Source organism: Purpureocillium takamizusanense, chromosome 2 (assembly GCF_022605165.1).
Source record: "Purpureocillium takamizusanense chromosome 2, complete sequence".
Taxonomy (NCBI): Eukaryota; Fungi; Ascomycota; class Sordariomycetes; order Hypocreales; family Ophiocordycipitaceae; genus Purpureocillium; species Purpureocillium takamizusanense.
Window position 1 is genome coordinate 3,781,675 of NC_063069.1, and position 25,052 is coordinate 3,806,726.

Genomic DNA, 25,052 nt, shown 5'->3' on the forward strand with positions numbered 1-25,052 from the left:
CCGCCCGTTATTATTGAACGGGGACTGCCCTGGGTCCGGTTCCCCGGCCCGGTTCTGTGCTGTTGTTCAACGGCCGGCCGGCCTACTAAGGGTCTTCGACGCGCAGCAGGCGCTCCGGAATGTTTCCAACACACCGGGTACTGCTACTCAGGCAAGCGTGGAGAGACTGCTTCGAGTACAGTACCCAAACAACAAATGGTGAGTCTTTCTGCGTGAAAAGTCGCACACGCCTTCTCTCTCCGTACATACCCCCGAATCACTTGTTTCTCGATACGTATCGGGGTCTTGTCTTGGTCCTTCTTCCTATGATGATCATGGATTCACTCGCCGTACTGAATACACGAGGTGGATAATTTCCTGGGCACGGTTTCTTTTCGCCCGTTGTCTGATTGCACGTTGGATCTTGGCTTTTGCATTCCCTTTACGCACGCACTGGCGATGAACTGTTGATTCTGACAATGGTGCACAGATGACAGGTTCCCGCGATCCCCCGACCGTCGACGCCCCCGTATCATTTCGTTGTGATGCACATGTGCCGCTCCTCAACAGTGAATGTGCCCTATATAGTGCAAATAAAAACATCCTTTTCTCCGTCATGAGCAACCGTCCAGTCAGATCAGCAACGCGCAAATGCCCATGTCCGCCATGCCGTCCCTCCACGTCCACATCTCTCCGGGCCACCGCCTCGCGTGCGCCCAGCAATGCCTGAGAACGCGCAGCACCGTGCCGCAGTTTGTGAAGCCACCGCCTGACCCGTCGAGCACCCGCTGTCGCATCAGGTCCTCAAAGAAGCACTGCTGCGCCCCAGCCGTCGCGACGGATCCGGCGACGGCTATCGGCCACGCCAGGCCCCGAACCGAAACCCAACTCGGCAGCTCGCGCAGCGCGTCAATGACACGAGAGACGGCGTCGTGGACGGTGGCATCGGCGAGACTGGTCCCAGGGACCGTCGTGTGTAGCTGCACGAGGGCCGCAGAGGCGAACACTCTCGTCAGCGCATCGCTTATAGCCGGTGATGGCTCCTGGATGTGTCAACAATGCAAGGGATCACCACATGTATCGCAACAGCAATCGTGTGTGCAACTCACCGACTGTTCGTCAATGCCCTCCAGGCCCTGTTCCAGCCGCTTTCTGATGTCCTCGACGGCCCTTACGTCCGGCTCGTCGTCCGCGTCGCCCTCGACGGCAACGCTCGCCAAGTCGCCAATGGCGCGCATCGCCCAGTTGCGGCACCCCATGACGCGCGACATGTCCACGCCCTCGACATCGAGCCACTCGGCGTACCGCGTCCGCGGCGCGGTGCCCGTAACCGTCGCCGCCAGCACGTCCAGCCAGACCACCTTTGTGACGAGGAAGCGCTCCGCGAGGTCGATGCCGCTGAGGAGCGGCTGCTCGGTGTCCGCGCCGCGCAGCGCCACGGCCTCGGGCGAGAGCCTGTTGACCACGGAAACGAGAGCGTTGTGATGAGGCTGCCAATTGGTCACGCCGCCCTGGAACAGCTACGCGAACATGTCAGTCAGACATCCGCAAGATATCCGTCGTGGCTAGTCGCGAGCATCTGCATACCTCGAAGCTGATGAGCGCCGAGCCGCACGCGAGAAACTCAATGAGCTGCTCGCGGTTCTCGGCGAAGCGCTCCGCATCGCACTCGGAGATGGCCTGTCGCAGCCGCTGCAGCGCATTGGTGTGGTACCCCAGCAGCTCCGAGTCTCTATCACCCAAGTCCCCATCCTCCGGCGCGTACGCAAACTCGACGTGGTGGTGCAGCGCCGCGAGCGTCAGCACCGCCTGGTGCAGCGGGCCGCGCTTCATGAGCAGCCAGAAGAGCCACCCGCGTCCGCCGAGCGCCGGGTCGTCCCTGTAGTACGGGTACTGCATGGGGAAGATGTAGTCGAGGTAGTGAATCAGCAGCTGCGCCTCGCGAAAAGATGTCTCATAGGTTCCATCGATGCCGGCGGATGGAATGGCGCTGCTGGGCGTCGCTGCCACAGCGGTAAGGCTTGGCCCATGATCTTGCGAGAGCTCGTCAGAGGAACTTCCGCGTCGTCGTCGCTGCTGCTGCTGCTGCTGCCTCCTGGTGCGCCGAAAGTTGGCATTCACCATGCGCTTGATGCGCACCAGCTCCTGGCGCAGCTGCGTCTCGTCGTCGGCCCAGGCGGGCTTGCGGCCGTAGCCATGGCACGGGATCGCGCGGTCGATGCACTCGCGACAGGCGGGAGTGGCCTCGTCGCATTTGCGATGCCTGATGCGGCACGTCCAGCAGCCATTGGGGCTTCGGTTCATCTGTCGGCGGTACTGCTCATTGTCTAGGGCGAGCAAACACGGGCGCGTGGTAGTTGGCCCTGGGGAGCCATGGCAGATGCGAGGATGGAGTTTCGGAGAAATGGTGAGGGGCTCGTCTGTCTCGTTTGAAGAGTTAGTCAGCGGCTCCCAATTGAGCAAGCTGCCTTGGTCACAACACTTCAAGGACCTGATCCGCCTGGCAAATATGGTCAATGATATCTCGTATGAGATGGCGCTTTCCAGAGAAAGAGAATCTGTTTGAATTAGTAGCTCGGCAGCACTTTTGCCTGAGATGACGGCGTGCGCAAAGGCGCGTAAACCACTTACCCTGCACTCGCGGCGGGCGGCTCGACCTTCCTTCCCAGATGGCGCTTCGACCTTCCTTCCCGGCTCGTACACCAACCGCACCATGCAAGCCGCTGTCCCTCCGCCATGCCATGATCACGAAGACGCCTCTCGACGCGGCGCTCAGCCCTCACCTTGGCAGTACAGGATGAAGGCTATTACGTGAGATATGACGCATTCCTCCGGCCATCGGATCATGGCTCATTGGCCTCCTCGAGGGATAGTCGCCGAAGGTAGCCGGTCTCGATGATGCGGCCTCAACACCACAGAGACGACGAAGGCTCTTTCTTCGCGTCCGGCATCGCAGAACTTGCTGCACTCTTCCGTCTGCAGCTCGAAAGAAGACGTCGTAGACATGCACCTCCGCAAGGAACACGCAGAGCTCGACGTCCCGGCTCTGCGGCGCTTCATCCGCGCCAACCCTCTCGGCCTACTTACCACGGCCATCCCGTCGCCAACATCGTCCTTTCCGCTCCTTCAGTCCACACACATTCCCTTCATCCTCGACTTCGACAGCGATGATGACGATAATTACGACGGCAAAAGCGCGGGAGCGGGAGCGCCACCTCTGGGCCGGCTACGGGGTCACATGGCACGGCAAAACCCCCAGGCCAAAGCCATGATCGAGGCGCTGATGCTTGGCGACAGCGAAAACAACGTCCTCGCCCAGGACGTGCTCCTCGTCTTCACCTCCCCCGTTCAGCACTACATCACGACAAACTTTTACCACGAGACCATGACCTCGGACCGCCGCACCGCGCCGACGTGGAACTACGCCGCCGCGCAGGTCTACGGCCGGCTGCGCGTGCACCACGACGCGGACGCGCCCACCACGGCAGCCTTTCTCACGCAGCAGCTGCGCGACCTTGCGCGCCTCGGCGAGACGCAGATTATGGGCTACGATGCGGCCGAGGGCGGGGCGGCGGCAACCACAACAGCAGCAGCCACTACACCAAAGACTATAGCAACGGCAACATCAGAAGCAGCAGGATCCTCGGCCCCGACGGCGTGGCGGCTCGACGACGCGCCGGGCAGCTACGTGGCGCGCTCCATCCGCGGCATCGTGGGGCTCGAGATTGACATTGTCCGGCTGGAGGGCAAGGTCAAGATGAGCCAGGAGCTCAGGGAGGGGGATCGCGAGGGCGTGGTGCGCGGGTTGCGGGCGCTCAGAACGGAGACGGCGGAGCGCATGGCGGAGCTGGTGGAGGAGCGGGCGGCGCTGCTGAGGGCTTCGTCGAGTCGCGCTCCAGTACGGGTAGGGACAGTGTCGCGTTGAAGCGAGGCATTAGGAATACACCAAGTGCATAGAATTTCACCATAGCCGACTCACGTCAAGACAGAGCCCGCCTGGATCCGTCGAGCAGCGGAATGCGACCCCCCTTTTGCTAAGCACCATGTGTGGATCAGATAACGCTCGCCGGCACACCACCATCTCGGCTCGCGGTGGCTTGCGGTCCCCTCTTCCCAAGCCGTGGCCCCCCTCCCCCCTCCCCCTTCCCCCCTGTCCCGCGGACAGATGCCCCGCGTTCGTTGGCGTCGCCTTCGGGCACCAGCCCACCACCACCGCGCGCCGATGACGGCCAGCCGAGCCCACCGAGCCGAGCGCGCCTTATGATAAATAGTAGAGAGCCGCGCGGGCTCTGCGCGCTGCTGCTTCAATGCTACTATTGTTTGATGCGACCGTGGACAACGTGGATACTGTCTTTTCGTGGGCATCAGCCAGACGCCAGGGACTGATTGCTAGCCTCGACCAGAGATTAGACGACGCGACATAGAATACGATATATCCGTACGATACAGACTACGCAGACAAACAGCTGGGCAGGACAGCAGGTTCACGACACGGAGGCATCTACGACACCACCGCCACGCACAGCGACGTTACGTCACGCCCGACATGGGCGACGCTACGGGCCTAACGGTCCTGCTCAATGGCGGCATCTACCAGTCATCTCCGGACGGGACGGACAAGGCGCCGTCCTTTGCCGCGGCCATGGTCATCAAGGACGGCCTCATCCAGCACGTCGGGGACGCAGAGGACGCGCCCATCGCCGCGGCTAGGGCGGCCGGCGCCCAGATCAAGGACCTGCAGGGCGACACCGTCCTGCCGGGCTTCATCGATGGGCACCTGCACCTGCTGCTGGTCGGCCAGGCGCTCACAAAGGTCAGCCTCGACGCGTGCAAGACGCTCGACGACATCCGGGCCACCATCAAGGCGTACGCGCAGGCGCACCCGGGCGTGCCGCGCATCTTCTGCCGCGGCTGGATGCACTCGATGACGCCCGATGGCGTCGACGCCAGCCTGCTCGACGACCTCGACCCGCGGCCCATTTTCATCGATACAAAGGACCTGCACTCGTCGTGGTGCAACACGGCCGGCCTCGACGAGGTGCGTCGCGAGATGGGCCTCTCCGCCGACACGCCTGACCCGGCGGGCGGCACGATCCAGCGCGGGCCTGATGGGGAGCCCAACGGGGTGTTTGGCGAGAGCGCCGTCTTCCAGATCATGTGGCCGTTCGTCGCGCGCGTCGCGTCCATGGACGAGAAGAAGGAGGCCATCCGCGCCGCGTTTGCCGCCTTCAACGCCGTCGGCTACACGGGCATGATCGACATGGCCATGGACGACACCATCTGGGGGCCGCTGCTCGAGCTGCGGCGCGAGCGCGGCACCCTAGACGGCATGCGCGTGGCCGCGTACTGGCTCATGAAGCCAGGCGGCTCGCTCGACGACGTGCTCGCGCAGGTCGACCGCGCGGCGGCCCTCGCGCGCGACTTCAACGCCGACACGACACCCGACTGCCGCATCGTTGGCGTCAAGGTCATCTGCGACGGTATCGTCGACGCGTGCACCGCGTCGCTCACGGAGCCCTACTCGACGGGCGAGAACCCCGACTCCATCTGGAGCGAGACGCTGCTGCACCCGCTCGTGGCACGCGCGCACGCCGCGGGGCTGCAGGTCGCGCTGCACGCCATCGGCGACCGCACCATCGGCATGGCCATCGATGTGCTAGAGCGCAACACGGACCGCGCGCGCCGGCCGCGCATCGAGCACCTGGAGCTGGCGTCGGCGCGCGACGCCGCCCGGCTCGGCGCCCTGGGCATCACGGCGTCGATCCAGCCGGTGCACTCGGACCCGGCCATCCTGCGCGCCTGGCCGCGCCTCCTCGGCGAGCACCGCTGCGGCCGCGCCTTTGCGTACCGCGACTTCGCCGACGGCGGCGCCGCGCTGGCCCTCGGCTCCGACGCCCCCACGGCGCCGCACCAGCCGCTGCCGAACCTGTACGTGGCGACGACGCGCCGCTCGTTCCGCGAGCCGGGCCTCGACGCCGCCGTGAACCCGCAGTTCGCCCTCACCGTCTGCCAGGCCGTCGCCGGCGCGACCCACGGCTCCGCGTACTCGTGCTTCGCCGACGCCTGGACGGGTAGCTTGCGGCCGGGGCTCAAGGCCGATTTTGTTGTGGCGCGTGTCGAGCTGACGCCGGAGGAGCTGGTGCACGGCGTGGTCAAGGAGACGTGGTTTGAGGGCAGGAGGGTGTACCAAGCAAGCGATTGACTGAGCAGCGGCGGTAGCGAGGCGTTGAGAGCGGTGAGCGTGAATTGAACCGGTTGAGAAGTATATTGTACAAAGCAATGCCGATGCCTATTGGGAGTACAGTAAATGCACAAGAGTGGCTGCCGTTGAATGCATCATTTGTAGCAAGGTGTGGAACCCTGTAAAGCCTTTTGTTTTATCCAGTGTAATGCAAGCACTCATCAGGTTGTGATCATCTTGTCATGGTGTTGCAGTTTCGCGGTGTTGTGGCCGACTCAGCGCGGATAAACGTTCCCCCCTCCGGCGAAATTTCCACCTCGACCCAACCCAGGCAGCTGCACCACCACCAGGATTCGGTTCCGCGCCGAGCTCGTCCCCCCGTCGCAACACATCGCGAAGCAGCACGTCCAATCCACACACTGCTCGCCGATCGCCTCTCGTAACGCCTCACTCTCTCTCTCACTACCTTCAAGCACCCCCGAACGCAACGACAACATGACTGGACGTGGTGGAGGCGGCGGTCGCCGCGTTCTGCTGCCCCCGATGTGAGCTTCCTCGCCCGCCTCACTGCGGGCGTCATCGCGTGATGGCCTGAGCTAATTCGTGCATAGCAACATGATCTTCAAGCTCCTACAGACCGTGAGTTACCCCTATAGACGGACTGCGCCAACGGCACGGCGACTTCAGCGATGCGATGCGCGACGAGGCGGGGTAGGATGTATGGCCGAGTGGGCTGGGTGGTTGTAGCTGCCGCGCGACTCTGCTCGCCTGGACTTTGCGTGATGGCAGGCACACATGTTCGCAGCTCTGGATGCAAACCTATATCCTCCGTCCACCGTCCTCGCGCGCTGGTTCCGCTGGCGCACATCGGGCGTCCATTCTACAATCAGACAGCTAACTCGCGCAGAACGCCACCGTCAGCGTGTGGTTGTACGAGCAGCTCGGTATTCGTGTGGAGGGCAAGATTCGCGTTCGTAACTCCTGACGCTCCCCGCTTAGCAGCTCATCTGACAATCGCAGGGCTTCGACGAGTTCATGAACCTGGTCATTGACGACGCTGTCGAGGTCGGCCTCGTTACCAAGACAAACGAGAAGGAGTGGCGGAAACCCTTGGGTAAAGTCAATCAACGCTCAGCAAGCAGTGCTGTCTCGCTAACCTCCATACAGGTCAAATTCTCCTCAAGGGCGACAACGTGTCCCTGATCCAGAGCGTCACGTCTGCGTAAACGACAAGGAGCGAGGGCACAATACGAACAAGGAAGCCCAAGGGGCCGGGAGGGACACTGGTGGTGGGCATGAAGGAATAAAAACGTTTCAGGCCTGGGTACCATTTCTGACGGACGGCAAGGGAGGCGTTATTGTCACCGGGCGAGGACCTGGTTTGAGGCGTATGCATGCATGATTTGTTGCTACCTCGGCGTGTCGGGCCTGCACTTGGCTGCCGGCCGACTGCCTGTCAATGAAATATTGTGAAACGGCACTTGGGTTCTTTTTGAGTCGTGCGAGGTACCGTGACTGGCTCGTGTATTAATTGTTGTGACTTCGATTGCACTTTAGACAGCCGCCACTCACAACGGATTGATCATTTCGCACGTTGTCAGGGTCAACCCATTTCAGTAACTCGATTTAAGGAACTTTTCAGACGAATGATTATGACTTGAAAACGATGTGAGCCTCGAATTATACAATCTTTGCACACAAAGCGTGGTTCAGCACATGCGACCCTTGAGAAGCGAGTCGCGCCTCGGTGTAGGGTAGTCAGCTCGCCGAAGCTTTGCCGAAGTTGACGTCAAATGTTGGCGGGCAGCTGAAGACAACACCCCTGCTTCAACTCATCCCGTCGCGCTTCGTAAAGCGGCATGACAACCGCGCGTCAGAGATGCGCGAGTTCATGGACTATGTCCATAGTGCCTTCTACGAGGCGACGGGCTGGAGGCGCGACAACACGTATGCCGCGCTGAACGCCACCTCGGATTGTGCAGTCCCCCCCTACCACGGCCTCCTCCCCCGTTCTCGCCCCCCGCGTTGCCAGCCGCTGACCTCGTCGCAGCGCTCCTCGACTTCCCGACCCCGCGCGGCCTGCGGTTGACGCTGTCCTCGCTCGCGAGCCCTAACTTTGCGACGTCGTACCAGCTCGGCTCGGTGGGCGTCGTTGACGGCTCCATCTCGTACCTCTTCTCGTCGGTGCCGCTGCGCGTCCTGCTCACGCCGCAGTCGGAGAAGGTGTCGCTGCCGGAGCTGCTGCGCTCGTACCGGCCGCTCTCGCCGCTGCCGCGACCCGCCGCCGACCCGGTTCCGCCGCAGTCGCCTCTCGATGCGCTGGCCCCGCAGCCGTCGTTGCTCTACGGCCGTCTCTACCTGCCGCAGTCGCAGCTGGAAGCGCTCGTGGTGAGGAGAATATCGCCGGCGCTGCAGCTGCAGTTCAGCGCCGTGTCGGCACAGCACCTCCGGGATGGCGGAACGGCCCTGGGTCTTGCGCAGTACGACACGGGCCGATACGCGCTGGAAGGTCTCGCCTCGTCGGACGGCGGGTTGCTGGGGTTCCGGGGCATCTACAACTTTGGAGGCGATGCCGAGGTTTCCGCGCCTGCCAACATTGCCGAGGGTAACGGCGGCAGCGAGCGGGAGCGGATATATGGGCGGTTCAGTACGGGCGGCGAGATCTACTACGGCACGCTCAACAAGTCGGGCGGCGTCAGCCTGGGGGCTCGGTTCGCGACGCTCCCCGCGCACAAGGGCACGCCGCTGTGCGCGACGCTGACGCTGAACCCGCTGATGGGGAATATTGCGGCAAGCTACGCGGTGGTGGCGGGCAGGCACTGCAGCCTGGCGACGCGCATGGAGTTCAACGTCTTCAGCTACGAGAGCGGGTGGGCTGTAGGAATGGAGCTCTGGCGTAAGCCGTTCCAACGGCCGGCGCCAGACAAGGACGAGGTCAAGCTCCCGACACGCAGCCTCGAGGCCAAGCTGGAATGGCGTCTGGACGAGCCGCCGGCGCTGGCCGTTGTGCCGGAGCCGGAACCGGTGCTGGATCTGAAGACGCCGGTGCCAAGCGCGGTTCCGGGCCAGCCGACGTTGCGACAGGACAGGCCCGCGGGACGCGTACCCGGCGGCGGCAGCGGGACGGAAGAGGAGGAGTACGCCGGGGTGCTCAAGGCGCGGCTGGACCAAAATCTGCGCATTGGGGTCCTCTGGGAGGGGCGGGTCAAGTCGCTGCTCTTCAGCCTTGGGAGCGGCATCGACCTGCGCAAGCTGGACAAGCCGTTCCGGACGCTCGGGCTGGAGATTCAATTTTCGTCGTAGCGCGTCGCGCCCGCCCGGAGCAGCCCAGCGACGGACCGGCGGACAATGGAGAGCAAGTGGCCTAGCGTGAACGGGTTCCTGACACCAGGGGAACAGGGACATGTTGGCCGAGGGCCGTTGATGCCCGGCAGCCAGCAAGCATGACGCTACGTATGCCGGGTGATGGAGCGGTGGTGGGGGGATGGGCAGCTGCGATGCGACGGCGGGCGGCATGCTGCGTGCGTTGGGTTGTACGGATTACATACTACTGTACTACTACTGCATACTAAGTCAACTACCTCTAGCCAACGAGAGCTGGATGGGACACGGGGCGTGCCTTGGTATGAAGAACTGTTAGTACCAGTACGAAGTACTGTCACAGAGTCTCTGACGTGATCAGATTTGCCAGATGACTCCTCGTCGGTGCTTGTTGGCTGCACGATGGGGTTGGTCGATGCCGACGTAGGCGGAGCTGAAGCGGCCTTCCCCTTGTCAAGGGTTGGGAGGGGGGACGGTGCTTGAGGCAGCTGTAGCCGAGGGACGCGGCACGTGCGTCACTGATGAGGGCGAGATGGTTCGGTGCAGACGAATAGAACAACATACATTGCGATAATGTGCTGAAGGGGTTGGCTCCGTGTCCAGAGACGGGAGACTGGCGGACAGTAGGCGAATGTACCAATGAGAGGGGTACGGGAAAAGAGAGTCGCTGACCGTGGGTTATGTATGTTTATGTACGAAGTGGCTACAGTACAATCATCCGTCATCATCACACGAGCAATCCCGCCCCCAATCGGATTATCCAGAGAAGCGCAAGGCACTTGACGCCCAAGAGAGTACAGCTATATGGTAGTAGAACGCAATGTTGCGCCTTGGGGTGGGGTGCGCATGCAGATGCAGCTTTCCGGCAGACGACATGGGTTGCTTTGCCCTGAGAGGAAGTGTGCTCGCCTCGGACTGACTGTGGGTGAGACACGCAGCCAGTCTGTTACGAGGGTGGTGATGGTGATGGTGATGGTGGTAGTGGTGGTGATGCGGACGGGGTCCTGACGTGCGTAGAACAAGTATACTTCGTATATGGTGAGTCGCGATACACGAACGGCTTGCATACTTGTATGGACTTGGTAGTCGGGTTAAGCAACCTGGAAGCATGTAGGAGGTTCGGCGTACGAAGCAGGTACTGCGTAACTTGGCACGGTGCCTAAGGTGGTGCTTCCCATAACTTCAAGACTCAGGTCAGGTGCGAGCTGCTACGACATCTCATCGCGTGGTCCATTGGCGGGCTGGGTCTACGAACAGCGCAGACCGGAGGAAGGATCCTCACGTTCCCGGTGCGACCCACGGCGATGACATTACAGGTACATACATACATACATACGCGACGACGTGCAGAGTTGCAGCACAGACTGCTAACGGTGCGGGTGTCTGACTCTGCGCATTACTGAACAGAATGGTACAGTAGCATGCCACAACGTATACTGTAGTGCTGCTTGCTGCTTTGCCAGCCTCGAAAGAGACGCTACTATTTCCCCGGTTCAACAACATGTGCAACGCGACTTTTACTATGGCGATACGTAGGTCAATACTGTGTGTGTGTGTGTGTGTGTTTACGCATGGTTGTTGGTGGGATGGCAGAGAGAGAATGAATGATGTGCGGCTTCGGAAAAGGCAGGCAGGCAGGCATGGAATCATGCTCCTTGCATGTGAACGGTTGGTTGGCTGTTTGGCCGCCTCTTTTTTTTTTTTTTCTTGCGGCGGCGGCGGCGGCGGCGCAGGGCTGGCCACACACTTTTCTGAATGGATGGATGGGATGCGATGGTTGGATGGGTTGGCGGCTGAAGACGCACCCAAGTCCCGAGAACCTTGATGGCCAACCCACCCGTCCGTCGCACCTTGCCCGCTTCCGGGCGCCCGCCCCCGTCTGTGGGGGCTGCTCTGCCCGGCCAATGGGCGGCCATATGATGCCCAGCTTTGTCGACTCTGGCGTTTGGTTGTTCGTGAGTACGGATCGGGCCCAGATAAGATGAGGGGAGATGTTTTCACTCTGCTGATGAGCGGTACAGAGCACAGAACAGAACTGTGTTGTTGCCGTTCATTGCTACCGGGCATGAGGCCGAGTGCGCGCGTGCGTTCGAGCCATGCGCATCGCACGTTGCGGCGGAGCCCAATGGATGTGCACAGTCCTGATCGTCAATGCGCTTCATTAGTAGGTTCTCAGTGACGTCCGAGCTGCTGCTGGTGGTTGCGATGGTGGTTGTGGCCAACAAAGGCTCTGTCTCGTGCGCCCCATCCCGTCACCATCACCCTCATCACCACCACCACCACCACCATCAGCTCTCACACGCGCCCGCCGTGCCGCCCACCGTCCGTGTGTCCGACACAACACATGGGCATGCAACCCGTCGGCCGTCGGCGGGCCGTGCTCGATGGAGCCCACCCTCGGTGCAACGGAGGGATTGGAAGGGAAGAGAGACGAGGGAGGAGAGAGGAGAGACAGTGAGTGCTGCACGCCGCCACGCATTTCATGCCGTGCGACGGACCGACCGAGACACTGGACCCTGGGCGTAGTAGTGCTACTGCTAGCAGCAGGACGGACCAACGGACGTCCAACATTGAAACAGTAATAAGTCGCACGTAGTAACTTAGTATACCAACGAGTACAATGCTTCCTACAGGACGGGCTCGGGTTGATATCCAGCCTCAGAAAGAGCGTGTAATACTGTAACTACTGTGGGGTGCCTCTCTGCTCACAATGGCAGAGCTTGTTAGATCCTAGCGTCAAGTAGGTGCTGCTACTAGTACTGATAACGTGCTTTCTGGCAATATACCAACCGCTACTGTAGAACAGCAGGGTCCGCTTCGTCGTTCACTAGCTCGAGTCTAGGGCGCTTCGAGAGGGTTGTTGGTGGTGGTAGCCTTTTTTTTCCTTCTTTTCTTTCCGTTTTTTGTCTCTTGGAGCCCCCGGGCCAACGCGCAGCGGCGTGGGTGGATGAGTGGGTGAGCAAGCGAGCGAGCGAGTGACGGAGTGCGCGACATGGAAAAGGCGGGATGCGATGGGATGGATGGCGGGGCGCCAGCGGCGGGAGGATGAGGATGAGGAGGTCGAGGACGAGGACGGGTTGAGGACGTGTCCGTGCTTGTCCATCAAGGTTCCCGCGGCGGGCCGTTTGCGGGGGGGGGGGGGGGCCTCACATCCGTCGACTTGCCCCCCCAAAAATCCACCACCACCACCACCATCCATCCGCCCGTCCGTCCGCCGGCGATGCCTTGCCCGGACTGGCCTGGCTGGTCTTTGCGCTGCTCGCTCTCCTCCATCCTATTATCTCTCGTCCTTTCTCCGTCCTTGTCCTGAAATTCTCGTTTTGTTGCCCCCCTCGGTTGGTGGCATCATATCCTCCCCCAGCAGCAGCGTCGTCCCGCCCACCCCCCCCAGTGCGTCAGCCTCTTTCACTCACTCCGACCCCTCGGCTCGACTGGGAAACCCTGCTTTGGTTTCTACAGTACATTGCCCTGCAGCTGTCATCCCAGGCGGCGCGCGCGTACTGCACGTACATATTGTCGGGGTGCCTTTTTATCGATTCTGTGCCCCCTCTTGCCTCGCGCCAAACACCAAGTACCTAATCGAACTTCCCCCCCCTTCCCGCCCCAGTTCGGTCCCTCGTCTGGGGTTTTGCACCACGACGACCGGAGCATTTGGCCCAAAGTATTGTATCACCGCCGCTGCGTCTTTGGTGTCACCACACCGCAGAGCTGCCCATTCGCCTCTATAACCAGTCTGGCGCTCCATTTACTCGTCCTCTGTATCCTCCAGCCGTCCAGGGGCAGGCTTCAGGGTGCCGTCAGACGTTGGTTTGTCGTCATTCTCCATCGTCAGGTCCTCGATATCGTTCCCACCCCCCGGTCCCTTCCCGCCATCGGCCAAGCCATTGCATCTCTTGGCCTCGAGGATCCGCGCAGCCGCCGCATCTCTCGGCATCTCTTATCCGGGGACTCCAGCGTGCTTTCCTGAAAACTGCCTAGAGGCCAAGTCGGGACCCCAGCGTCCTGCGTCTCCTCGTGGCGGAAGCGCGCCTAGTAGTTCGGACGGCAAGGCGACCTGACCATCAAGGTTACCCAACCCGTCACGTTATTCACGACCACCTCGTACCTTCGGGTATAATCACCCGACACATCTCCGGCCCTGTTGGCTGCTTCCCTCGTTGTTGTTATATATCAGCTGCACTGCGCGCGCCGCTTCAGCTCAGCTCAAAACGCCAACGCTCCCTGCCGCATCCATCCAGGGAAGTCGCCTTCGACGACGCAACCTTTGGTCCGGGAGCCGACGACAGCGTTGTCTGGAGGCCCATCATCAGTAACGCGCGCCTTGACGAGGAAAATCATCATCAACAACATACCCTCGACACCTCGGCACTCCTTTTTCATCAGCAGACCCTTCAGTCATCGCCATGGCCGAAGAGGACCCCCAGAACACCTGCGATGGCGAGCCCGTCGACCTCGGGCGCCAGGACTTGCGCATCGGTGCCATCTTCATCATTCTCGTCGCCTCCCTCTTCGGCGCGCTCGCTCCCGTCCTGTTGCAGCGCCAGACCAAGATGCACGTCCCCAAGTTCACCTTTTTCATCTGCAAGTACTTTGGTACCGGCGTCATCATAGCCACCGCATGGATGCATCTGCTCGACCCGGCCATTGACCAGCTCGGCGACCCCTGCGTCACGGAGCGCTGGCTGGGCGACTACCCCTGGGCCCTCGTCATCGGCCTCATGACCGTCATGGTCATGTTCTTTGTCGAGTTGATGGCCTCTCACTACAGCAACGACGATGACCACTCGCACGGCGGCGCCTCCGACTCGGAGACGGACCCCACCAACGAGATCCTGGCCCTTAAGAAACCCCCCAAGAACGCGAACCCTCAGACGCAGGCTTGCCCTCATGTGGACGACATCGAGACTGGTCGCGGCACCTCCATCCCCGGACCCCCTGACGATGTGAGCTATCCTCCGGGCGGCGAGGACCACATGGGCCACCGCCGCGACCACAAGGACGGCGACACGGGCGGCATCGTCGGCCAGCTCACCGCCATCTTCATCCTCGAGTTCGGCGTCGTCTTCCACAGCATCTTCATCGGCCTCACCCTCGGCACGACGGGCACCGACGAGCTCGTCGTCCTGCTCATTGTCCTCGTCTTCCACCAGATGTTCGAGGGTCTCGGTCTGGGCTCCCGGCTCGCCGTCGCTCCCTGGCCTAAGAACAGGCAATGGGTGCCGTACTTGCTGGCGCTGGGCTTTGCTATCGCGACCCCCGTCGGTGTTGCCGCCGGAATCGGCGCCAAGCCTAACAACGCAGCCACGCAGAAGCTCGTCAACGGCATCTTCGACTCTGTCAGTGCGGGCATTCTCATGTACACAGGTCTGGTGGAGCTTCTGGCCCACGAGTTCATGTTCAACCCGCACATGCGCCGCGCGCCGCTCAAGATTCAGTTGTTTGCCTTTGGCTGCGTCGCTCTTGGCGTGGCCCTCATGTCGCTCCTTGCCAAGTGGGCGTAGACGGCGGGAGTGAAGCGATTTCAAAAGCGATGTGAGAGGGCTGCACGTGATGGGTTCTCGACTGGATACTCATACCCGGCGTCTGTACTTGATTGATACCTGCTTGAGATAGAGCGCTGGAGCGCATCATGCTTAATATGAATTCACTAAGCGATCAATCCGTCGGTCTGTCGAGGACCTCGTGCCGTGCCGTGCCGTGCCCTGACTTGACACCGCGCACCGAATAATGTACTTCGCGATGCATCCTGTCCGAGTCTCGGGTGCCATAGTTAACAGTGTGCTGTATGCGGACATTTAGTTGGAACTTGGGGCCATCAAGATGGATCGCGCTCGGTTGTTGGACAGCGTCGCTGAAGCTGAAAACCGATGGTGGAGCTCCTCGGCCCCACGCGGCCGCACAGTCATTGCCCTGAAGCACACTGTATTATGCACTGTCTGGTAGATCCGTATTAGTCAGCGCACAAAGCAGTCGGCATTCACAGGTCCATCCGCTTAGGGCCCAAAACCCTAGTGCGAAAAGTTGGCCACCTCCACCAAGCAAGATTCACGGCCGCCTCCAAGTCCCATCCCGTCCGTCCTCACGCCTCGACAAGTCCTCTTCAACGCATATCCTCACCCGACTCCCTCCCCCCCAAATCACCTTCAAAATGGCCGGCGGAATCACCGTGCGCGACGTCGATGTAGGTCCTCCCTGAATGCAAGACTCCTAAAAGGCAGCCGGGGAGCACACGTTTCCCTGGCTAGCCGGACAGAAAGAATCATCACGCACTTCCCATTTTCGCGACCGACGGAAGAAAAAAACGAGAGTCCTCGACGACTTGGCGAATCTTCCCCATGCGGACAATGGGCTTTCACGACGACTGCTGGCGAATGGAGGGGTCGGCGGCGCTCCCCGGCTGCGACGATGATGGAACACACGCTCGACACAGCGGTTCCTGATCGGGTTCCCGCTGCGCTTGACGGCCCTCGAGTTGAGACGTCGGCGCAGTGCGGCGCAATATGACGCGACGCGGCCGGGCAGCAGCCGCCGCCGCCTCCCCTCCAGGAGCTGAACAGACGCGGGCTGGCACCGAAACAATTGGGATCGAGGAGCAGGCGCGAGGGAGTCGCAAGACTTCTGAAGACGGAATTTGCTAATGGGTATTGGTTTCGCCAGGCGCAAAAGTTCATCAACGCCTATGCTGCGTTCCTGAAGCGTCAGGGCAAGCTGCCCATCCCTGGTACGTTGTCCTCCTTTTGTCTGCCGCTTCAGGACTTGTCGTGCCCCATTGTGTGTGCTTCATGTGCTGACGGCTTCGCCACCACTACACAGGCTGGGTCGACACCGTCAAGACCGGCCCCGCCAAGGAGCTTCCTCCCCAGGACATTGACTGGTTCTACGTCCGCGCCGCGTCCGTCGCCCGCCACGTCTACCTGCGCAAGACGGTTGGCGTCGGCCGCCTCCGCAAGGTCCACGGCTCCGCCAAGAACCGCGGCAGCCGGCCGTCCAAGCACGTCGACGCCTCTGGCTCCGTCGACCGCAAGGTCATGCAGGCCCTCGAGAAGATTGGCGTCCTGGAGCAGGACGAGGAGAAGGGCGGCCGCCGCATCACCCAGGCTGGCCAGCGTGATCTGGACCGTATTGCCCAGACCACGGCTGAGGCCGAGGAAGAGGATGAGGACGACGAGTAAGCGCCCCGACACAGGCGTTTCCTTTTCCCCGACGGCGACGGGAGGTTACAAAAAGAGCGCGGAACAAACCAATGTTATTTGGGACGGCATGAAACGGGCGTACGGTCTAGAATTTCTGTGATGTATGAATGAGATTCCCACTGGGTCATTCGGTTCACTTGGGCCCGTCCGCCATATTTGCATCCTGGTCGTGCGAGAAGTGACGATGTGCCATGATTGATGAAGCTGTACTTGTCCCGCAACGCACGTGGCTGGTTGATGTTGGATTGTACCAAGAAGCACCTCGCCCTGCCGGCACGCGGTATCCAAGCTCTGACTCTGGGAGTTGCGCGAGCGAAGAGATTGTCGCACTGCCGGAGGAAAGGAAGGGGGGGGGGGGGGGGGGGCAAGCTGGGCACCCACCCTCGCAGCTGGCGAGAAGCCTTGGTACAAGTCCATCTCCCCCACGAACGCCCGTGTGTGCCCTCCCGGTGGGATTTCTGAACCTGTCATCACCTCGCGGGATGATATCGTGGGGTTCGGCGCTCGACTCTTGTGTGAGAGGGAGCAAAGGTGCAGCGTGGGAGTAGAGTTGACTCCTCCTAACTCCTCTCATCGTCCCCAAGCCAGAGGCATCGTGCTCGCCGACCACGGGCTCTGTTTCTCTTTTCTCCTCCTCTCATCGTCCCCAAGCCAGAGGCATCGTGCTCGCCGACCGCGGGCTCTATTTCTCTTTTTCTTCTCCTCCTTCACTCCTTCTCCTTCAGCCATCTTCACGATCCCCATCACATCAAGCTTCGGCGCGCGGCCTAGCTCGGCCCCTACCATCATCAAACCTGACATGTGCGTGGCATGAAGTATTCACCATTTAAGAGCATGAGCTAGCTGCCTGCATCTCCCCCCCTCTCTCTGTTCGTGCCCTCACGCCCCCGCCGCCGCAAGTCAACGAGGGATACACACAGGGAGAACCCAATTTACCCCTCTATCTACCCTTGGGTTCTCTCGCCACCGTTCCTGGTGTGTGGCGCCGTGAAACGAAACTTGGCTGGAGTTGAGTCGGGTCTGCTACACTGGCACCTCGACGCGGGCCCCCCCGTTTTCCCAATCGGGAAAGTATACCAACACCTCCCCTACCCGCAAACCTCCAAGACGAACGAACGAAGGCCATGGCATCGTCAACCTCGTCCAACGCCCTTCGCGTGTTTCACTATAACCCCTCCCCGCCCGAAGAAGCCTTGATCATTCCTGCAACCATAGCCACCGCCAGCGCCGATAGCCCGAATATCAGAAACAACGGCGGCCCCGCCACCGACGACAATGTCAGTGACAACGATGGCGAAGACCACGATGAGGACGGCGATACTCCCAGCGGCAGCGATGGCAGCGGCAGTAGTGGCACCAACGACGACAGGCGGCCCCAGCACATCTCGGCGCCGCCGCTCGCCCGTCTGCCGGCCTTTGACAACCGGTTTCGAAGGGGCGAGCCGCAGTTTTACTTCTACCACGTGGTCGACACGAGGGATGCGAGCCTGCGCGTGCAGGTGCTGGGGCCGGGGCTGAGCTTCACCTTTACCCACGAGCGCGCGAGGAGGCACCTCAGCGCGGGTCGCATCGCCGCGGGACTGCGCCGCAAGACGACGGGGTTTCTGGCTCTGGTGCGCACATGCACTGACAGCCGTAACGGCCACCACAGTAACAGCCGGATGCGTGACGGAGACAGCACTGACAACAGAAGCAATGGCAACGGCGTTGCTCCCCCCCCTCCTCCCCCCTGCCCTCCCCTCCTACAACATGATCGCACGGTCCTAGTCTGGGCAGAGAGCGGCCACGGCGCCGGCCGCGCAGGCGACATGCTCGACGCCGCGCCGGGCGCCCTGCCCAACGGCACGTGGACGCGGCGCGCGGTGCGCCTCGCCGCGCTGCTGGGCCTGCGGACGGAGCGGCCGTTTGACACCATGGGGCTACGCGAGGGCGAGCTGGATGCGCGCGCGCGGGAGCGCCTCAGGGGGGTGTTCCTCGCGTCGCACGTCGAGGTCAAGCTCGCGACGCATGGGGTGTACGCGCTGCTGCATGTCTTTGGGCTGCATCGCGAGTCCCGAGGGGGACGTCGAGAGTGGCGGCGGCAGCGGCAGCGGCGATCACCACCAAACGGCGTCAATACCGACGGCAGATGTCCTGAGCGACACAGGAGTAGCAGCAGTAGCAGAAGTGACGCTGGCAGTAGCGGCGGCTCCCTCGATCTCGCCACGTTGACACGCCTGCGGGACGCGCGATGGGATGACGGCTCCCGGCCGAGGCTGGAGGTGTACTTTTCGCGAAGGAACTGCGTGCCGTGTGGGATGTTTGTGCGGCGGCTGAGCGAGGTCATAGGCGTGAGGATCGACTTGATCTGGCGGGAGAGGCTGACGCACGTGGTGTACGAGACGAGGGCAGGCAGCGGTGGTGTCCCTCGCGAGTCGAACCTGGTGGCCTCGCGCACAGCTGCGCTCCGTGGCAGTGAAGGACAGAGAGGATCAGGCATGGTAGACACACATGGCCAAAGCGGCTTGTCCAGCAGCAGCCAGAGACTGCGGCCGCAACATGAAGCCGACGACGACGATGACGACGTACAGATGCTAGACGTGGTGGACCTTACTGGGGCGGCGCCGCGGTGCTGCATCGACCTTACGGGGGAGCCGTCGACCGGAACGGCGCCGCCAGTCTGGGATCTCACCAAGGAGGGAGCAGAATCCGACGACGAGAGCGCTATGGGGCGGATGCACTCGGTCGGCAGCGCGCGCGAGGCTTACATGGCTGCGTACCTGGATGGGCTCGCCTACTGCGTGGGCCAACTTCCCCAGACGACGACGTCTTCTTCTCAGTGCGATGACAAGGCAGCAGAACATGCAGAAGAGGCGTGGCGCGCGGTGCGTACGGCGATGGTTGACTTTGCGAAGCGCATGCTGCTCCTCCGGCGAGCGTCGTCGTCCTCGCCGCGCCTTTGCGCCACGGAGGGACGACTCGCAACCGACTCTTCGACCCAGCAGGAAACCGACACAGGTGAGGGCCGCGATTCAGAGAACGGAAAGAGCATGTCTCATGCGAGACTTGGTGCGCGCGCGCGCCAGGTGAGGACGAGGCCGGTGAGGGAGGTCAACAAGCCACTGCCCGCGACGCCCGAGACGCAACCGCCGGCGTGGATGATGGACGCAGACGGCGAGGAGGAAATGTGGGAAACGGACGAGCCGGTGGAGTATGGAGTGGTGGCGAGGGAGGGGACGTCTGCGGTGGTGATGGCGCCATGGGCTCGGCGTCTGTGAGTGAGAAGGAGCAGTGGTAGACTGACGAGAAGCCTTGCGCGTGCGGTTGACCATAAGATGGGAGGAGGAGGCGTGGCCGACACGAGGGTAGAGTCGGAAGGGCGTGGGCGAACGAGGGAGGCATGAGGTGGAATGCTGTGGGTGAAGGTCTCGCTCTCGCGGGAGGGACTCGCTGATGAGTCTGAGACTTGATCGACGTCTGGTCGGCACGTGTATATGATGCTCGACTTCTTGCAAGTTGCACAGGCCTTGCCCCTGCTTATGCCATTGTCATGACACCAAAGTCCTGCATAGACTCTTGCTATTTGTCAACGCAGAGAAGAGCGTCGCTGCTGCGATGCCTAAGCATGCTCTCTACCCCTTTCTGGTCATATACTTGAAGACCGTTGTGCCTTGGGAGCAGTAGAGGTGTCATGACTACCATGGCAAGAGCAATAACCAGCGCCGTGTTGGGATGTGTCTTCTCGAGGCTAATCGCTACATGTACAACACCAACTGAGCACGTCTCTTAAGACAAAACCAATGATGCGCCGCTGCTGTATGCGGTAAAACGAACCCCCCTCCCCCTGGTGTAAATGCCATGCGTCTAGTAGATAGAGTCTTCCAAGCTGCACCGTCAACGGTCCACGATGATGCCTCACGCAACGCCAGCCCAATGCCCCTCGCTCCCCCTATTCCGCGCCGCCCTCCTCCTCACATACACCCTCTTAGCCCACTTCCACGCCTCCGCGCCGAGCATAAACACCACCACGGCGACGAACACGACGCCCCACTCCCAGCTAATCCCCGTGTGCATGAAGACGACGTGATCGATGACGGGAATGTACAGCGTGCCGAAGACGACGAAGAAGACGACGGTGACGGAGAAGAAGAGGAAGCGGTTGCCCCAGAGGTGCCGCGCCCAGGCGCGGACCCCGCGGGGCATGTAGAAGAGCGAGCGGCGCGCGTCGATGAGCTCCCACGCGAAGAGCAGGAAGATCCACGTCATGGTGGTGTAGCACGTGGCGCGCGCGCGGAACACGTCGTTGCAGGCCGCCGAGTAGGCGTTGTTGCAGTTGGCGCCGAGGTTGCCGTCGTCGAAGCCGAAGATGACGACGGTGAAGGAGCCGATGGTGCAGCAGGCCATGAGGAGCCCGTAGGCGACCATGTCGAGGAGGAACTCGGGGCTGAAGACGCCGTATTTGAGCTGCAACGACGGGGAGGCACGTTAGCATGTCAGATCTCGGCTCTCCTCTTTCCGTGGTTGCGTGGAATCAACAAAAGACGATATATACGCTCAGGGGGAGGGGACTGGAGACGAAGAAAAAGAGGAGGAGGAGAGGAAAAGGGGGACATCAATGGCAACTCACGTCGTGTGGGGGACGGTTGAGGATGTCGGGCACCGCCTTTTCGAACCCGAGGCCCGTCTCGCAAAAGGCTCCCGTGCCCATGAGCATCCAGAGAATCTCCACGGGTGTGAGGAGGAAGACGGACACGCCCGAGGCGTCCTTAAAAGCCAGCCCCGTAAGGAGCGCCACCACGAACCCAATGTTGGCGGCGAGGACGTGCAGGATAAACTTTTGTATGTTATCAAAGATGCGACGCCCTTCCTCGACCGCGTTGAGGATCGAGGCAAAGTTATCGTCGGTGAGAATGATATCCGACGACTCCTTGGCCACGTCCGAGCCGGTCCCCATGGCGATGCCAATGTCCGCCCGCTTCAGGCTGGGACTATCGTTGACGCCGTCACCCGTCATGGCGACGTACCGATCGCGCCTGTGCAGCGCCTCGATCATGCGGACCTTTGTGCTCGGCGCGCAGCGCGCCACCACGAGGGGCAGCTGCGGCAGCGCGTCGATCTGCTCGTCCGAGAGCGCGTCGAACTGGTGCGCCGTCATCATCAGCGAGCGCGCCACGTCCGCGGGGAGCAGGCGCATCTGGTCCGCCGGCGGCAGGATGCTGACCTCGGTGGCGATGGCGCGCGCCGTCTGCGGGTGGTCCCCCGTGAGCATGTGCACGACGATGCCGGCCCCCTGGCAGGCGCGCACGCTGGGCAGCGACTCGGGCCGCGGAGGGTCGTAGATGCCGATGAGACCGCGGAAGATGAGGTCCTGCTCCAGCGACTCCCGGTTGTGGCTCGCCACAGTAGAGTGGTGGGTGAAGTCTGATGGCTGGGAGGAGACTGGTTCGTGAACGGGCTTGTGAGCTAGGGCTAGGACGCGCAGCCCTTGGCTGGCTAGAGCCTCCATGTTGGCGAGGATGTCTGTCTTCACTGCGTCGGTCAAAGCGTCGATGGTATCGCCTTGGGCAATACGGTTGCAGCTGTCCAAGACGCGCTCGACCGCTCCCTATGAGTTTCTAGTTAGTAAGGTGGCAGCGGCGGCGGTGGGATGCCGTGTGTCGTGGATGTCATCATACCTTGGTGAAGATGTGAGTCTCCTGTGAATGAGCTTCCCGGAACAGCGCAGACATCTTCTTCACATCCGAGTCAAACGGGAACTCGGCAAGGTGCGTCCATTTCGCTCCAGAGCCCTCGGAGAGCTTCACGCGGTTCCACCCAAACCGAGCCGCAAACACCTCGATGGCGATCTCTGTAGGAGCACCTCGGGCCTTCCACGTGGTGCCCGGCTTTTCCGAATCCTCGCTCGTTTCGTCGACCCGCTCCAGCGTGGCCAGGTTGGCGAGAGAGGCGACGTTGAGATACCACTGCAGCACGGGTTTGACCTCCGGCTCGTCGAGGGGAGAGATGCTCTGTTGTGGCGTTTCGGCCGCCTTTTCTGCCCCGTCGATATCTCTTGGCTGCTTCTCTTGGAGCGACACGCTGCCCACGGTCGGGTTGTACACCTCGTTGCCCGTGTCGATAGAGTACGTGCCGAGCCCCGGCAGCCAGGCCTTCCTAACCGCCATCTGGCCCTGCGTGATGGTGCCGGTCTTGTCGGAGCAAATGTTGGTCACGCCGCCCAGCGCCTCCAGGCTCTGCAGGTTCCGCATGATGACGTTTCTCTCCACCATCTTCTTCGTCCCGGCAGCCATGGTCACCGTGAGGACGAGGAGCAGCGACACGGGGATCGTGCCGATGGCGGTCGTGACGGCGTAGAGGATGACGTCCTGGCGCGTGTCGAACCTGTTGGCGCCGAGAACGACGATGGCGCAGATGATGGCAAAGGCAAAGAGCCACAGGAACAGCTGCGCGAGCTTGCGCTGCAGCGGCGTCCCGTGGGTGAGGCCGAGGAACTCTCCGAGCCACTTGACGATGGCTCTGCAGCAGCGCCTGACGTATGTGAGCGGCGTCTTGCTCTCTTCCACGACTGCCTTTTCGTCGCGGCCGCCGCCATGCAATGCACTGGCAATGAGCCCAATCTCCGTGAACATGCCCGTCGCGAACACGACGCCGCGGCCACGGCCCTTTGTGATGATGGTGGAGCTATAGACGACGTTGAGGCGGTCGCCCGGCCCGGTGTCGTCGTCGAACACGAGCGCTGGGTTCTTGGCAATGGGCGCCGACTCGCCCGTGAGGAGCGCCTCGTCGGCCTCGAGGTTGACGGCCTCGAGGAGCCGTATGTCGGCCGGGACCGAGTCGCCCGTGCCGAGGTCGACGATGTCGCCGGGGACGACCTCTGCGGTCTGGATCTTGACGGTGTCGCCCTCGCGATACACGCTGCACGTCGGGGATCCGAGGGTGCGGAGCGAGTCGATGGTCTTTTCGGCGTGCAGGCTCTGGAAGAAGCCGATGAAGATGTTGAGCACGATGATGCCGGCGAGGATGCCGCCCTCGATCCAGGCCTTGATGCCGAAGCTGGCGCCCAGAGCCAACAGCAGGACCTATCCGTTGCAAGTCGGGGGACGTTCAGTCAGATATTTGTTTCTCTTTGCCTGCCGACGGCATTCTGGACAGACGAGACTCGCAAAGGGCTCGCTGGGCTCACGCGTAGGACATGGGACACCTACCAGAGTCATGGCGTTGAAGATTTGCTCCAAGAAGATGGCCAACGGCTGGACGCCCTCCTTCCTGTCCAGCTCATTCTTGCCCAGCTCGACGAGCCGACGAGCCGCGTCCTCGCCCGTGAGGCCGCGGGCAGGGTCGGACTGCAGCTCCCGCAGCACCTCGTCACTCGACAGCCCGTGAGCCGGCCGGGAAAGCGGCTTGTTGGACTGGCCCGATACGTGGGGGGGCTCCGCGACGCTCGTCGTCTGCGCACTCGTGGCCTCCATGGCTGCTTCTGTGGCGAGATGTAGACTCCGCCATCAACGAAAGCGCTTTTGTTTAGAAAGCAAAAGACGCAGAAGAGCGGCCCGACTTGACAGTATCACGAGCAGGTTTAATGGATGCCATGGACTCTCGAGAGACACAAAAGACTGACTATGTCAGGTGGCCGCCCCCTCCCCGGCAACGGATAAATATATATAGCTGTCATGTAGTAAAGGCAAACTTTTGCCAAGCATCTCGTCCATCAGTTGGCTCAGCGGGAAGCCGTGCTGCCCAAGCTAGCGCAGCGTGTGCAGCTTAGATGCCGTTTTGGGAAATGCCATTGTCTGTGTGAGGGTCGATACATGTCAAGTAGCCCACACGGCTCGTCGCCACCTGCCGCCCTCTGTCTCTCTCTCCATCTCCCTCACTCTAGACAATTTATCGGCGCCGGGCTCTCGCGGGAGCGGCTCCGGCCCAACCCCCGGGGCTGGCACTGCGGGGCGCCGCCGCCGACAACTAGCCGGAGACCTCGACAAGGAACCGGAGGGACGGAGGGAGGGAGGGGGCCTTGGCTGGTTGCGGAGGGCGAGCGCCAGACTAACTCGGCCGTGCAAGGGCCCGAAAAAAGATGAAAAGGCAAAGCCCCAGAGGCGGCGGGCGTGGCTTTTGCGGGCCTCTTCGGTGGCCGCCGACACCGAGTGCCGGTGGACTAAACCCGGTCGGGAAGCCAAGAGGCATGTCACGACTTCGTTGTCATGCGAAGCACAAAGTACATGTAAGTTGTAACAAAGAATGTGAAAGGGGAAAGACAAAAAATGTCGAAGGAACTCATACCAGTGAATGATCTTTGATGACGAGTCTTGGCTCGATGGGGGTCCCGCCCTGGTGGCAATGCGCACATTACGTATACCGTGCCGTGATCCATTGGATTTCTTTCCCTCGATAGGCTTCTG

General features: G+C 61.6%; 9 protein-coding genes across 10 annotated transcripts; 7 read left to right on the forward strand and 2 right to left on the reverse strand.

The window, feature by feature from the left end:
• Positions 1-432: 432 nt before the first annotated feature.
• JDV02_002939 (uncharacterized protein) lies at positions 433-2,471 on the reverse strand. 2 transcript variants are annotated; one of them, XM_047984019.1, is made up of 3 exons: positions 1,567-2,471; positions 1,089-1,499; positions 433-1,022 (listed from the first exon to the last, which is right to left on the reverse strand). In XM_047984019.1, exons 1-3 carry the CDS (start codon positions 2,281-2,283, stop codon positions 612-614), a joined length of 1,539 nt encoding a protein of 512 aa, XP_047839991.1. In that variant the 5' UTR covers positions 2,284-2,471; the 3' UTR covers positions 433-611. The 2 variants fall into 2 exon arrangements, with proteins under 2 accessions (XP_047839991.1, XP_047839992.1); XM_047984020.1 differs by having other exon boundaries at positions 433-1,499.
• Positions 2,472-2,751: 280 nt separating this feature from the next.
• JDV02_002940 (uncharacterized protein) lies at positions 2,752-3,959 on the forward strand. Its single transcript, XM_047984021.1, has one exon. It carries the CDS (start codon positions 2,984-2,986, stop codon positions 3,902-3,904), a length of 921 nt encoding a protein of 306 aa, XP_047839993.1. The 5' UTR covers positions 2,752-2,983; the 3' UTR covers positions 3,905-3,959.
• Positions 3,960-4,249: 290 nt separating this feature from the next.
• JDV02_002941 (uncharacterized protein) lies at positions 4,250-6,335 on the forward strand. The gene has a single exon (XM_047984022.1). The coding sequence runs from the start codon at positions 4,526-4,528 to the stop codon at positions 6,179-6,181; it is 1,656 nt and encodes a 551-aa protein (XP_047839994.1). The 5' UTR covers positions 4,250-4,525; the 3' UTR covers positions 6,182-6,335.
• Positions 6,336-6,444: 109 nt separating this feature from the next.
• On the forward strand, positions 6,445-7,782 carry JDV02_002942 (uncharacterized protein). Its single transcript, XM_047984023.1, has 5 exons — positions 6,445-6,705; positions 6,772-6,799; positions 7,068-7,130; positions 7,181-7,274; positions 7,328-7,782. Exons 1-5 carry the CDS (start codon positions 6,656-6,658, stop codon positions 7,384-7,386), a joined length of 294 nt encoding a protein of 97 aa, XP_047839995.1. The 5' UTR covers positions 6,445-6,655; the 3' UTR covers positions 7,387-7,782.
• A 209-nt stretch (positions 7,783-7,991) lies between these two features.
• On the forward strand, positions 7,992-9,775 carry MDM10 (Mitochondrial distribution and morphology protein 10). The gene is made up of 2 exons (XM_047984024.1): positions 7,992-8,136; positions 8,211-9,775. The coding sequence occupies exons 1-2, from the start codon at positions 8,040-8,042 to the stop codon at positions 9,461-9,463; spliced, it is 1,350 nt and encodes a 449-aa protein (XP_047839996.1). The 5' UTR covers positions 7,992-8,039; the 3' UTR covers positions 9,464-9,775.
• Positions 9,776-12,971: 3,196 nt separating this feature from the next.
• On the forward strand, positions 12,972-15,140 carry ZRT2 (low-affinity Zn(2+) transporter zrt2). Its single transcript, XM_047984025.1, has one exon. The coding sequence runs from the start codon at positions 13,885-13,887 to the stop codon at positions 14,980-14,982; it is 1,098 nt and encodes a 365-aa protein (XP_047839997.1). The 5' UTR covers positions 12,972-13,884; the 3' UTR covers positions 14,983-15,140.
• A 348-nt stretch (positions 15,141-15,488) lies between these two features.
• Positions 15,489-16,838, forward strand: RPS19A (Protein component of the small (40S) ribosomal subunit). Its single transcript, XM_047984026.1, has 3 exons — positions 15,489-15,662; positions 16,139-16,202; positions 16,295-16,838. Exons 1-3 carry the CDS (start codon positions 15,630-15,632, stop codon positions 16,651-16,653), a joined length of 456 nt encoding a protein of 151 aa, XP_047839998.1. The 5' UTR covers positions 15,489-15,629; the 3' UTR covers positions 16,654-16,838.
• A 73-nt stretch (positions 16,839-16,911) lies between these two features.
• Positions 16,912-20,034, forward strand: JDV02_002946 (uncharacterized protein; the record flags this gene model as incomplete). The annotated part of the gene is made up of 2 exons (XM_047984027.1): positions 16,912-16,954; positions 17,782-20,034. The coding sequence occupies 2 exons, from the start codon at positions 16,912-16,914 to the stop codon at positions 19,929-19,931; spliced, it is 2,193 nt and encodes a 730-aa protein (XP_047839999.1). The 3' UTR covers positions 19,932-20,034.
• Positions 20,035-20,568: 534 nt separating this feature from the next.
• Positions 20,569-24,122, reverse strand: JDV02_002947 (uncharacterized protein; the record flags this gene model as incomplete). Its single annotated transcript, XM_047984028.1, has 4 exons — positions 20,569-21,117; positions 21,281-22,258; positions 22,329-23,732; positions 23,859-24,122. The coding sequence occupies 4 exons, from the start codon at positions 24,120-24,122 to the stop codon at positions 20,569-20,571; spliced, it is 3,195 nt and encodes a 1,064-aa protein (XP_047840000.1).
• Positions 24,123-25,052: the final 930 nt, after the last annotated feature.

Excerpts from the sequence above, each read along its gene's own strand:
- RPS19A (XM_047984026.1), top strand. The coding sequence starts at position 15,630 with ATGGCCGGCGGAATCACCGTGCGCGACGTCGAT. Across the intron at positions 15,663-16,138 it reads TCACCGTGCGCGACGTCGAT|GCGCAAAAGTTCATCAACGC; the intron begins GTAGGTCCTCCC and ends TGGTTTCGCCAG. Across the intron at positions 16,203-16,294 it reads GGGCAAGCTGCCCATCCCTG|GCTGGGTCGACACCGTCAAG; the intron begins GTACGTTGTCCT and ends ACCACTACACAG.
- JDV02_002942 (XM_047984023.1), top strand. The coding sequence starts at position 6,656 with ATGACTGGACGTGGTGGAGGCGGCGGTCGCCGCGTTCTGCTGCCCCCG. Across the intron at positions 6,800-7,067 it reads TCTTCAAGCTCCTACAGACC|AACGCCACCGTCAGCGTGTG; the intron begins GTGAGTTACCCC and ends TAACTCGCGCAG. Across the intron at positions 7,275-7,327 it reads GGAGTGGCGGAAACCCTTGG|GTCAAATTCTCCTCAAGGGC; the intron begins GTAAAGTCAATC and ends ACCTCCATACAG.
- ZRT2 (XM_047984025.1), top strand. The coding sequence starts at position 13,885 with ATGGCCGAAGAGGACCCCCAGAACACCTGCGATGGCGAGCCCGTCGAC.
- JDV02_002941 (XM_047984022.1), top strand. The coding sequence starts at position 4,526 with ATGGGCGACGCTACGGGCCTAACGGTCCTGCTCAATGGCGGCATCTAC.
- MDM10 (XM_047984024.1), top strand. The coding sequence starts at position 8,040 with ATGCGCGAGTTCATGGACTATGTCCATAGTGCCTTCTACGAGGCGACG. Across the intron at positions 8,137-8,210 it reads GCTGAACGCCACCTCGGATT|CGCTCCTCGACTTCCCGACC; the intron begins GTGCAGTCCCCC and ends ACCTCGTCGCAG.
- JDV02_002940 (XM_047984021.1), top strand. The coding sequence starts at position 2,984 with ATGCACCTCCGCAAGGAACACGCAGAGCTCGACGTCCCGGCTCTGCGG.
- JDV02_002939 (XM_047984019.1), bottom strand. The coding sequence starts at position 2,283 with ATGAACCGAAGCCCCAATGGCTGCTGGACGTGCCGCATCAGGCATCGC. Across the intron at positions 1,500-1,566 it reads CGGCGCTCATCAGCTTCGAG|CTGTTCCAGGGCGGCGTGAC; the intron begins GTATGCAGATGC and ends ATGTTCGCGTAG. Across the intron at positions 1,023-1,088 it reads AGGGCATTGACGAACAGTCG|GAGCCATCACCGGCTATAAG; the intron begins GTGAGTTGCACA and ends TGACACATCCAG.